This window comes from Hemicordylus capensis, chromosome 13 (assembly GCF_027244095.1).
Source record: "Hemicordylus capensis ecotype Gifberg chromosome 13, rHemCap1.1.pri, whole genome shotgun sequence".
Lineage (NCBI taxonomy): Eukaryota > Metazoa > Chordata > Lepidosauria > Squamata > Cordylidae > Hemicordylus > Hemicordylus capensis.
In genome coordinates this window covers 931311-943609 of record NC_069669.1, presented here as the reverse complement: position 1 = coordinate 943609, position 12299 = coordinate 931311, and the positions used below count along the sequence as shown (strand labels likewise).

The 12299-nt window shown below is 46.8% G+C and overlaps 1 protein-coding gene across 4 annotated transcripts in view; it reads right to left on the bottom strand.

Moving 5' to 3' along the window:
* The window catches only part of ARHGAP17 (Rho GTPase activating protein 17), a 54416-nt gene that overhangs the window by 21972 nt on the left and 20145 nt on the right, over nucleotides 1-12299 (bottom strand). For 3 of the 4 annotated variants that reach the window (XM_053275677.1, XM_053275675.1, XM_053275674.1), the window contains exons 2-4: nucleotides 9179-9218; nucleotides 3815-3919; nucleotides 2638-2714 (exon numbers count right to left, since the gene is read on the bottom strand). In XM_053275677.1, the coding sequence (XP_053131652.1) occupies nucleotides 2638-2714; nucleotides 3815-3919; nucleotides 9179-9218 (222 nt within the window). Of the gene's footprint in view, nucleotides 1-2637; nucleotides 2715-3814; nucleotides 3920-9178; nucleotides 9219-9990; nucleotides 11658-12299 lie in introns of those variants that run through there. The other variant, XM_053275676.1, reaches the window with a different exon arrangement.

The window sequence follows — 12299 nt, the reverse complement described above, 5'->3', positions numbered from 1 at the left end:
AATGTCCCTTTAGGTATCTCAGCAGCTCAGCTACATTCACGCCATGCAAACAACATTTGGTACTTTTATAGGGGTTCTTCAAAAAAAGCAAAGCTTAATCAAGTTTACATACAGGAGCACATTCCCCCAAAGGGGGGTTGTGTTAAATTAAGCACCATCATCATCATCATCAATTCAATTCCTATACCGCCCTTCCAAAAGAAACACAAGATAGACACCAGCAACAGTCATTGGAGGTACTGTGCTGGTGGTGGATAGGGCCAGTTACTCTCCCCCTGCTCAATAAAGAGAATCATGACGTTAAAAGGTGCCTCTTTGCCATGTTAGCAGGGGTATTAGGATCCAGAAGCAAAATAACTGCACCATTCATCTTGTCCTCCCAAGTGGATTTCTGAAACAAGAGCACCTCCCCAGCACTACATAGAAGACTGCCACTAAAAGTAGTTTCTGCTGCAGCCCCTCCCTTTTGCCTCTCTCTTTGACCCCACTTCTCTCCTTCTCTTCTCTTACACTCAGTCTCTGGGCTGTCTGATCTCTTGCTCTATATAGCTGCTTGTTCTAAGTCAACTACTGCCCACCCACCCCCGCCACCTTTTCCTCTAATGAGTGGACAAGGGCAGGGAAAGGGTGGGTGATTGATTGACTGATTAAATGCCATCAAGTCCGTGTCGACTCTTAACTATCACAAAGATAGATTCTCTCCAGGATGATCTGTCTTCAACTTGGCCTTTACGGTCTCTCAGTGGTGCATTCACTGCTGTCGTCATCGAGTCCATCCACCTTGCTGCTGGCCGTCCTCTTCTTCTCTTGCCTTCCACTTTCCCCAGCATGATGGACTTCTCAAGGGAGCTGGGTCTTCACATAATGTGTCCGAAGTAGGAGAGTTTGAGCCTGGTCATTTGTGCCTCGAGTGAAAATTCTAGATTGTTTTGTTCTAGTATCCATTTGTTTGTTTCCCTGACTGTCCACGGTCTCCTCAAAAGTCTTCTCCAGCACCTAAGTTCAAAAGCGTCAATACTTTTTCTATCTTGCTTCTTCAAAGTCCAGCTTTCGCATTCAGAGTGTCACAGGGAAAACCATTGTCCAAACAATTCTAATCTTTGTAGGTGTAGACACGTCACGGCATCTAAATAACCTTTCCAAGGCCTCCATTGTAACCCCACCAAGTGCTAGTCTGTGGTGTATTTCTTGACTGCTGGATCCTTTACTGTTGATGGTCGATCCTAAAAGGCAGGAGCTATCCACCACTTCAGTGTCTTCATTATCAGTTCTGAGGCTGGTTGCTGTACCTGTTATTAGTTTAGTCTTCTTTACATTTAGTTGCCGTCCCATTTTTTCACTGTGCTCCTTGACTTTCATTACTAGAGCTTGCAGATCATCCATGTTTTCAGCTATCAGAGTGGTGTCATAAGCACAGTGCAGGTTATTGATGTTTCTTCCTTCAGCTTTAAAAGCAGACTCATCTTCTTCCAATCCAGCTTCTCTCAGTATATGTTCAGCATATAAATTGAATAGAGAAGGAGAAAGTATACAGCCTTGTCTTACTCCTTCGCTGATCAGGAACCAATCTGTTTTACCATGTTCCATCTGGACTGCGACTTCCTGTCCTGTGTATAGGTTTCTCATGAGAACAATGAGGTGTTCTGGAATGCCCATTTTCCTAAGGATATTCCACAACTTGACATGGTCAATGTAATCAAAGGCTTTTCTGTAGTCAATAAGGCACATATTGACTTTTTTGTGGTATTCTTTGGCTTTCTCAATTATCCAGAGTGCATCAGCAATGGTATCTCTTGTTCCTCGGCTTTTTATTAAACCAGCTTGAACATCTGGCATTTCCCTTTCCATGTAGGGCTCTAATCTGCATTGGATGATCCTGAGCATTATTTTACTAGCATGTGAAAGTAAGGATATTGTGCAATGGTTTGCACGATCTGTTAAGTCTCCTTTCTTTGGTATGTGTATGTAGACTGACCTCTTCTAATCTGTTGGCCACTGTGTTGTTCTCCAAATTTGCTGGCATAGTTTAGTTAGAGCCTTGACTGATTCTTCTTCTGTTGCTTGCCATATTTCTGTAGCTATTCCATCAATTCCTGTAGCTTTCCGACTTGGTAATGACCAGAGTGCTAATCTAACTCCATCTTCCCGTACTAGAGGTTCTTGCAAGTAGGCAATATCTTCTAGAGTGTCTTCGATGTTGATGTCCCTGCTGTACAGATTTTCAGTATACTCTTTCCATCTCTGATCTTCTCTGAATCAGTTATTATCTGTAACTGATAGTAGGCTATCAGGTGTAACTGGCCTAGCTACCCAAAGGTGGGCAGGTCATCACCTGTCCCCTAAGGGCTCACAATCTAAAAAGAAATATAAGGGAGACACCAGCAACAGTCACTAGAGGTACTGTGCTGGGGGTGGTTAGGGCCTGTTATAAACCAACACTGAGGCTTAACTTCAGTCTGGCGCACAGCCAAAGATGGCCTTTAGAAAAACAGCCTGGCTACTTTTAGCCAGAAGCCCAGGACTGGAAGGAGCACTGCCTGTGCTCTGCAGGGCCATTACTAGAATGCCGAATGGCAGCTAACCATGATCAGCCCAAGAACACGCAAACATGAGAAGAAATAAAGACGGAACTCTTACCCCAGAAAAGTTTCATCGCTGAGCTGACAGCCACCTTCTTGCATGTTCTGGGCAAAAGCGGTGAGGGGGAGCTTTTTCTGTGGATGAAAACCAATGCTACTTAGATTGCTTAGTGCAGTTTAACCCCCTGGTGCCAATCGCCACCAGAGGCCTAAGGAAACATGGCCACTGGGCCGGGGCACCAGCAGTCACCCCACACAGCAGGGAAAGGGGTGGGAAGAGGTGGCCAGGCCGAGAGGTCAGAGGCAGGGATTGACATGAGGGGTTCTAGGGGATGAGCCAAGATGCTCGAGAGGGGAGGTGCAGCTCGAGATATTTATGAAGCATATAACAAACATGGCAGGCCTTTTTAGTGTTTTACTAAATATAATCTTATATCAGAACCCGTTTCATTTTGGGTACTGAACTGTTATCTTTTCAAGTTCAAAATTTTATTTGCGGATAAAATATCTTGTATTCGGGCCCAGCTGGATTCCACAGTGAGTGCAGAGTCTACCGTGGAGGTGTCCGGCAACTCCTCTTATGGGATTAGATGGGATCACTTTCAGTTTGTGACTCCTGAGGATGTGGACAAACTGCTTTGTACTGTTCTTTGTCCCTTATACCATCTGGTAATGGTATTAACAGAGGGGGTCTGATAAATATTATAAATACTTCTCTGAGGGAGGGCAGGATGCCTCCTTGTCTTGAGGAGGCTTTTAGACCTTATTTGAAGAAACCTGCGTTGGATCCCTCAGAGTTAGCTAATTACAGACCCATTTCCAATCCTCCATAGTTGGGCACGGTGATTAAGCAGGTGGTGGCCTCTCAGCTCCTTTGGATGATACAAATTATCTAGACCAATTTCAATCTGAGGATTAGTTGTAAATATTTGTTGAAAGTAAGATATGCAAGTTAAGATAAAATCCAAATAATGACACAAACAAAACCTACAAAGAAGCACAGCACCATACGAACTTCAGGAGACTTGGCCACCATGGAAAGCTGCTGAGGGAGGTGTGGCCTGATAAGGCGGCCCAAGTGGCTCTTGGTCACAGCTGCTGAGTAGCGGTTTCAACAGACCTTGTCACTGGGTGCCTGGGGCTGACTCTCGGAAGAGGAAGAACAGCCCAGCAGCGCCTACGGCTGGGAACGGCACCACACAGGGAAGGGCTTGGAACTAGGGGCCAGTACTCACATGTCTCTTATCAGCATCTGTTCCATACTGGCCGTGCAAACACGCCACAAGCCGCTTGCTGGAATTATGGCACACGGACCTCACGTTGTCAAGACGTCGCTCGATCTAGCCGGAGAACAAAACGGGGCAGGGGAGAAAAGAGTCTTTGGAGGAGGTGGTATATGAGAAGTTTCAGTCAATCAATCTCCACATTTCTTCTATCAAGCCTGCTCCTGGTCCTCACCAGGCAGAATCCTGGCGGCAAAGCACTGCATAGTCCAGGGGCTCCCAGCCCATCTGGGTCCCCAGATGTTATTAGACGGCAAGTTCCATCATTCCCAGTCACAATGGCTGGGAGCCCCTAGACTAGTCAGGCCTTCCCACTTTTTGTTTTGGTGGCAACGCTGGCTACTGCTGGCCACTTCAGAAGGACAAGCAGACAGAGATTGGCAAGGTGTTGCTCCATGCCTCCGCCCACCCGAGGGACAGGGCCTTGGCGGTGGCTGCGGACTCTCTCTACTGGGAGGTGCAGCCGGCCTGCCCCCTTCCAGCCTTTGGAAGCAGTGTGAAAACTGTTGTTTTTAGGTGAGCTGTTAATGTTTGTGTGGTTGGAGATCCTAAAATGAGGTCATCTTGGAGGTCATTTTAGGGGTCTCTGGCTGCTTTTTAAAAATCATAGACATGCTTTAATTTTGACATTTCCCCCTTGAGTATTTGCTTTGGTTGTTGGCCACTGGAAGGTAATTATGTGACTGAAAGGTGGCATAAGATACAGTTAGAGACAGGAAGAGACAAGCGCTTAAGTGCACACGCCTTCCTGTGTGTATCTTATGCAAATGGGGCAGCTTGAGCAGTGAGTCTCCTCATTCAAAGGGAATGGCTACCCACAGGTCCAACCTTAAGGGAGGAAATGCCATCCTAGTTGGGGGGTTGCATGCAATGCATATCTGATAAGAAGCTGAGATTCTTTCCCCGCAAGAATCAGAGCTCAAACATCTGAGAATGAAAGAGGCCTGCCAAGTTCTGCTGGGAACCTCCATGCTCAACTGTGAAGGAATGCGGTTTATCTGTGTTTTGATGAGTCATGAAGGTTAAAAGGAGGCCTTCTGGAATAGTTTCTGTTTGAACAAAACCAGCCGAAAAAGCATAACAAGTTTCAGCCTCAGAAGGCATGTCAATAGATGGGAATCCTCTTGAGCCTTTTAACATACAGTCTCAAAACAAATGTTAAGTCTTCCAGCATGATATGGAGCCCAACCACATTTGGCTAATGGGCCTGCAATACTCATCCAGACTCACTTCTAGAAGGCTGGGCCTTCATTTCAGCAGTTGCTATAAGAGACCACGCCACTTAAGAGGGCAGTTACACTGAAAACATTTCAGGGGAACACTGTGGCAAGTGTTCATTATATCATTTTCAGACTTTGAATAAAGACCCTATAGAACTATGGGGGACAGAACTGGAAAATGGAGAGTGGAAGTGCTCAAACACGCAACACAACAGACCACGTCTGTTCATGCAAGCAATCAAAAGTCATATCCACATCTGCTGCACAAAATAGATTTCTCAAAAACATTCCCAGACTTTTGATACCTATTATCTAGATTAAAACTGGGAGGCATTAACACAGACATTTTCTCAATCAGCTCTCAGAACAAGCAACTTCTTTGCAATAGTGGCGTAAACCCCTGGTAACGTTTGCCTCCCGGCATACCGCCCTCCCTCTCGTCCAGTAAGCCAGAGGTGGAGGGGGCAGTTTAGTTTTATTTTCATACAGATTTTAAGATTTTGTTGCAAAAACAAACAACAGATTGAGTTTTCTGGGCAATGGTGAGGCTTCTGGGACACTTTCATGCTTGTCAGTAAGAGGATCCTTGTGTGTCCTTCACCCCCAGGGATATCACTGTCCATAAGAAAGGAGATGGGAAAAGGTGGGACCCACGCAGCACAAGGGTCTCTCTGCTCTAATGGCCATAGGGGAGTAGCGGACGCACTCAACATCCTGGCTTCACTTAAGGGGAAATGCCCCCTGCAGCCACACATTCTGTGAAGTGCGACCGTGCCGTTACGGTAGGTCATGGACAGGATCTCCACTTCACTTCTTCTACAGTAACTTGATCAGCACATGCAGCTGGTGAGCAGAGTAGAACACAGAGAGCTTTCCTTCAGAAAGTGAGAACATGATCTTAGGACTTCTAAGCCCAGGCTCTTGTTCTCTCTTGGCCAAAAGGCATTTTTCAACTGAACAAATCCATACAACTGAGTACACTTTAAGTCACCACACAAGACTCCTCTGGCCTTCTGCCTGGTTCATATTGCTCTTTCCACCACCTGACATTTGGAAGCAAAGGTTTTCTAAAAGTCCACTGAAGGCAGCTTAGAATAAGGCAGAAAGAAACAGAATTGGAGATGGGCTAGACCACGTTTTGACCCCTTCCAACTTCCTGTAGTGAGGCAGGAGCACCCATTCTCTGGCCTCATTACTCAATGAGGATTTACTTAAAAAAACACTTTTTCTTTTTTATTGTGTGGAAATGCATGTTTCCACATTTTCAATTGTGTGGAGGTCATGATCTTAGAGCAAAGAAGGATGCACTAAAAATCCAACAACATCTGACCCTCCTCCGTGATCCTTTGCAGCTCCCAGGGAGACCTTGATCTGGCGGGGCTTCTTTTCGAGAGCCAAGGCTGGGAAGCTTCTTTGTAGTATCACTGCTGCTGTGGAAGATCCTCCCCCCGGGAGGCCTGCCAGGCCATATAATTAATGAGTTTTAAGCATGCTGTTAAAACATTTTTTAAGAATTTGCATCCCATTGTCTGAGTGTGTTATTTTATAATGTTATCATGCATTGCTTCGCTTGTCCATGGACAGAAAGGTCTTAAGAAGTACGCCAGTTCTGAATGCCACAACAAATTGGTCAACTCAAGTGCCAAGGAGCTAGTCTGGCAAACCCTTCGAAAAGCAGTCTCTTCTGGACCAGCAGAACAGCGAGTGCAGCGATGGAGGCTGAAGCCTGTGCCCAGAGGCCTCTTCTTCCCAGCTCAACTGCACAGCTTGCTGAACTGTAGGACACTGACTGGCATTCAGGGCAACCTACAGAGTGCTTCCTTTGGTCACAGGAGTTGTCCTCTGCCTCTGGAAGGAGACTTGTTTTAAGGAGGGCATTCCAGAGGACAGGAAAAACATGGCTGTATGGCGAAACAAATATCTTCACATAAAGAAGCCGGACAGAAAAAACCTAGGCAGCAAAACATCTGGGAGGATTCCATCCAGGCAAGCTTCTCTCTTGCAAAGCAAGCAAGTGAGCGAGTCAGTCATTCCGTTTGGGCGTAGCAGGTCAAGCACTTGTGCCTGGGAAACCCATGCCTGCAAGGAGAGCTTGCCAACAAACAGCTAGAAGAATCTCTGGCTGCTTTCCCCCCAACAAAATATTTCATATGGTCTCCAAGGCAACCGATGAGAGTCGTAAGGCAGATTTCCCCCTCCTTTAAACCTTCGCTGCAGATATTTACACAGGAGTGCTGCCAAATCTGCTTTCCCCTCACCCCCTCTGATTCAGAAAGACCCTAACCCTGTTTAGTCACAGAAGGGAAAGCTGCCTGGAATATTTTTTTTAAAAAATCAAGGAAAGTAGCTTTCTACCTCCATATTTATAAGGTAAACAGCCGAGTCTCAAGCCTGGGAAGTGAAATGGAGCTAGCTTTAAAAACTGTAAGGCAACCTGGCCTCAGGCAGTGCCTCACAACGTGGACTCTCTCTCAAGGGGCCCTTGTGAAAAACAGTTTCCCTTCCTTGTTTCTAAATGAAAAGCCACACGTGTGCAACGTTAGGGGAATTTACAGATACAATAAAAAATGGCATTTAACTGCTTTCCCAAGCAGCAGACAAAATTCTCTGACACAAGATGTGGTGACAGCCAACAACCTGGATGGCTTTAAGAAGGGTATGGATAACTTCATGGAGGAGAGGTCTAGCAAGGGCTACTAGTCGGAGGGCTGTGGGCCACCTCCAGCCTCAAAGGCAGGATGTCTCGGAGTAATGGCAGGAGAGAGGGCATGGCCTCAACTCCTGCCTGTGGCTTCCAGCAGCAACTGGTGGGCCACTGTGCAAAACAGGATGCTGGACTAGATGGGCATTCTTGGGCCTGATCCAGCAGGGCTGTTTTTATGTTCTTATGTTCTTACTGTCTTTCAGTTTCATTCCAGGAAGGGTGCTTGCAAGAACATCCTACAGCACAGTTTTCATATGCGATGGCACCCTTTGCAGGAGCAGTCTAGCTGCCATTTAAGCAAATCAGAAAAATCTCTAGAAGGCTCCTGAGGAAACATTGCTAGAGACTTCATAGCATGGTGGTATCATCTTTACCTGCCCCTGCAGCAAAGAAATGCATCTCTCCCCCTCTCCCTCATGAGCCAGAAAGACAGTTTGGGCTATAAATTCAATCTATTTCAGAAAGTGGGAAATGAGCCGCCCCCCACCCCCCGCATCAGTCAGTGCTGGAGCTGGACCTTTGGCTGAATTTATGGAGAGATCACTGAGAGGCAGAAGCTCCTTCCAACATTTAAGAGCAGCCACTAGAAGACTCTAAGCAGGGCCATCCATGTGCTGTCCACGCTTCTGTGATCCCACTGATAAAATAACCAGCAGAGTTGGTGACTTGGAACAGCATTTCTTGACCATCTCAACTTTGACTGGTTGCTAGTATTGTCTTTTATGACTAGGGAAAGCGTCAGAATATCTGGGCTATGCCTAAAGAAGTCTCAGGTGCCAGAGCTGACCAGACTGGGCCAGCAGTCAGGAGGGCTGCAAGCAGTTACTTGCTCCTGCCCTGCTTAGCTGGATAAATTCTGTAATACAAGCTAATAATAGATACTCATTTCATCAATCTGTACAATTTGTACAGATCACAGAAATAGGCTTTTTCTTGTACAAAGTTCATTTTAGATTACGAGCCTTTTTGGAAGCACTTTTATTCTTTTCACTACATAAACCACTTGGAGAAATTCCTTGTTGAAATGCAGCAGAAATGTAAATGTATATAAAAAAAAAAGAGTGTGGTTTCTGCTTGAAAAAGGAATGAACACGAACAAACACACACACACACACACACACACACACACACACACTCCTTTTTCCAGCAGAAACCACACTAATTTTTGCACACACTGCAGCAACTCCAGCAGCTTTGTCAACCTTCACTTCTCATTTTTTATTTTGCTCTCAAACTCTCTTCTGGCTACTGTAAAGACTGGCGGATGCTCTTCTCTCTTGCATGAGACTTTATTGTGCCTTTCTCATCCTCCATATGGCAGTCAACTGCTAAACACCCCAAAGGCTAACTTAGTGTAGGAATTAAGAAACAGCCATGAATTAACTACAATACCTGCAGCAGATCTTCACTGAGGACTTCAGTTTTCTCAGCTCTGTTGAGAGAGAGGGGGCGGGGGAGAGAGATTGAAATGATTTATACACATAGCTCAAAGCAGCACAACACAAACATGCTCTTGAATCTGAAACAAGCTGGTCCTCTTCACAGAGTTGTGTACTGCATTCGGTTGTTCTCAATGGTCATGACTGAATATGTTGTTTCCAGCCCAGCACGAGTGACACGTGGCCTAAGAAACCCACAGATCACTAAGGTGGCTTAGTCTTTTACTGGCTATTTAGCCACAGAACTCAGCAAGATTAAGTAGCAATTCTTTGCATTGCTAGAGTTCCAGCCTCAGTGTACATGAATGCACTCCAGGCAATGTGACTCATGGTGGGACGACAGCACACCCACACACGCTGAAAAGCACTCAGGCTGTGCTATGCCTTGGGAGCCGTGACATATCCAGTGACTTCCCCTGTGTGGATGTGCTGCTGAAATAGCGCGACAGCCAGTCTGAACTGCCACTTGCAGTTGAGAGGGTTAACCGTGTGCCAGTCTTGGCCACCTGGTTTCCATCAAATATCCCGCATACACAGGGGTGCATAGGAGTGTGTGCAGACTCCTAAGAGCAGGAGGAGGCTGAAGCTGGGATACCAGCAGCCCCTGCAAACAAACACAGGGCAGTAGTGATGTCCAGGGAGAACAGAGGCGGGGCAGAGGCTCAGGTGGCTGTGTGGAGAGGCAAGGCTTCTCGGCCCTTGACCCATGGTAGTGGCAGGGCTAGAGGGGGCAAAGACACTCACCCCATGAGGGCCCCAACTTACATGGGCGAGTTCCTTTAAATAGGAGGACTGAGTGATGCTGATTCCCATGGCAAATGCGACATCTAGCTCAGCTTGTAGGCAGGGGGAGAGCTTTGAACAGGATGTGATGGGCTGACAGGGAGGCAGTGAAAAAGCAGGAGACCAACAGGCCCCTCGAACTCATGGCACCAGGAAAGCACGTTTGCAATATGCTGCTGGGGAACGATACCTGCTCGGAGGCAACACTTGGCAGCAGCAGCAGCCTTTCAAAAGCATTCTCCATAAGCTTACCAGATGGCTGCCAGCCGGAGTTATTTATTCAGAGGCTTCCTAACTTCCCTGGGAATTGGCAGATTTCATGGAGCCCCATGAGCTGCTGCTCTGCTCTTTTCCAGCCACTCTGGCTCCTCCCCATTCAAGAGGCAGACTTAAAAGCACAACCACGCCAGTGATGCCAAGCCATCTGGGCCGTCTGTGTTCAGAGCTGCCTTTCCGTGCTCCTGCCACCTGGTATTGGCTGCAAACCAGAGACCTGCTTTGGCTCCTGGCGTTTCTAGCCCAGGGACATCTCTGTCTAACGCTCACACAGGCAACAACTCATCTATTAAACCATGATCAAGCTTGCTTTTAGTTTCAGTCCAGTCTCAAGGTTGTTGCCAAGAGAACAGGCCTTCAGCAGCCTTCCATTTCCAAAGGAGATGGTGTAGTGGTTAGAGTGCTAGACTTGGACCGGGAAGACCCGAGTTCAAATCCCCATTCAGCCAAGAGACTTGCTGGATGACTCTGGGCCAGTCACTTCTCTCTCAGCCTAACCTACTTCACAGGGCTGTTGTGAAAGAGAAACTCAAGTATGTAGTACACCGCTCTGGGCTCCTTGGAGGAAGAGCGGGACATAAAATGTAAAACAAATGTAAAACAACAACATGGCACAAGGGACTACTGCTTGAGAAATTTAGTCTTAAGGCCCTTTTGGACTTTCAGAACCAGACGGTTCTTTGTATTTGGGCCATTGTCAAATTACCACTGAAACAAAACATCTAGTTTAGAACATACAATCCCAAACGGTCCAAAACCTGAGCCACAGTATCTCCTGGGAGAATGTAAAAACAACTGCAATTCTTTTTCTTCTGCTTTTCAAACAGCCTCTGTTTGAAACCACAGTGCCTGCATGCCCACACAGCCATTCTGCTCCTACACTCTGGGAAAACCTTTCTCAGGCTACTCTGCTAAAGCACTTAAAGGCTTTTTGCCGCTTTCCAGTAAAACTCAGCATTCCAAGAGCTGCCTATAGCCACTCTCAGATCTGAGAATTCTTGTAAAGCTGTACAGATGTTTTCCACCAATCGCATTTTACATCCTGTGCAGCTCATTCTACTTTGATGTCTAATGCACAACATTATCCTGAAGTTACAAAATCTCAGGAAAGTGATTTAGTCAACCAGTGCAACATCTTAGCTTCTCAGCCTAGCAAAGACCTGAAAGAGCTCACAAAAGGAAGCCAGCTTTATGAGTACATTGCCTTCCTTTTCCCAAGGAAGCCAGGCTACATTTTCCATGAAGAATGTCACCAAACATTGGCCTGCTACCAAATTTCCACAGGAGGTTCCTTAAAACACAGCTAGTCACAACTCGCAATAGCCAATTTTGCTGCTGTAAGTTAAAAAAGACAAGCAAACAAGCAAACCAAACACCCACCCACTCACCCAAAACTATGTGTCTGGAGCTGGCCAGAATGGCAAGATCCTTGAAATACCGCAAGGGCACTACTCAGAGGACTACCTGGTCCTCACACTCCCGCTCCTGCCTGTAGCCTACGCAAAGCCAAGGCCCAGAATGACTTCATCCTGGCCTGTTGCCACTGCCGCGGAAACACGAGCTCTCCTGGCCCTGCTAGGTCAAGCAGCTGTCAAGTACAGGCCTCGATGTGCAAGGCACACCTCCTCTTGCAGCTGCCTGAGGTGTGCGTTCCTTCAGGTTAAAGTCAAGAGGTTTAAACAGTTTGATGGCCCAGGTGATCAGTCCATATTTCAACTGCAATCGCCCACCGCCAGTTTATGGGTCATGTTATGAGTACAGCACTTCCCAGGGTGCAAAAGCACTTTACAGTTCTTTGCTATGGACAAAAGCCACCCTGTGAAACTGGGAGAGGGCGAAGAGAGACCTCCCCAAAGTTACCCAGCAAATGTTGTGGCTGAACACGACATGGGTCCCATCTCATGTCCCAACACAACACTGCACCATACTGGCAAGCAAACGAGAGGGGCCAAGAAATCCTTGGTTTCTTCAGCACAATCACATCTCTCCAGGCCATCTGCTGACCTTGGGGTTGC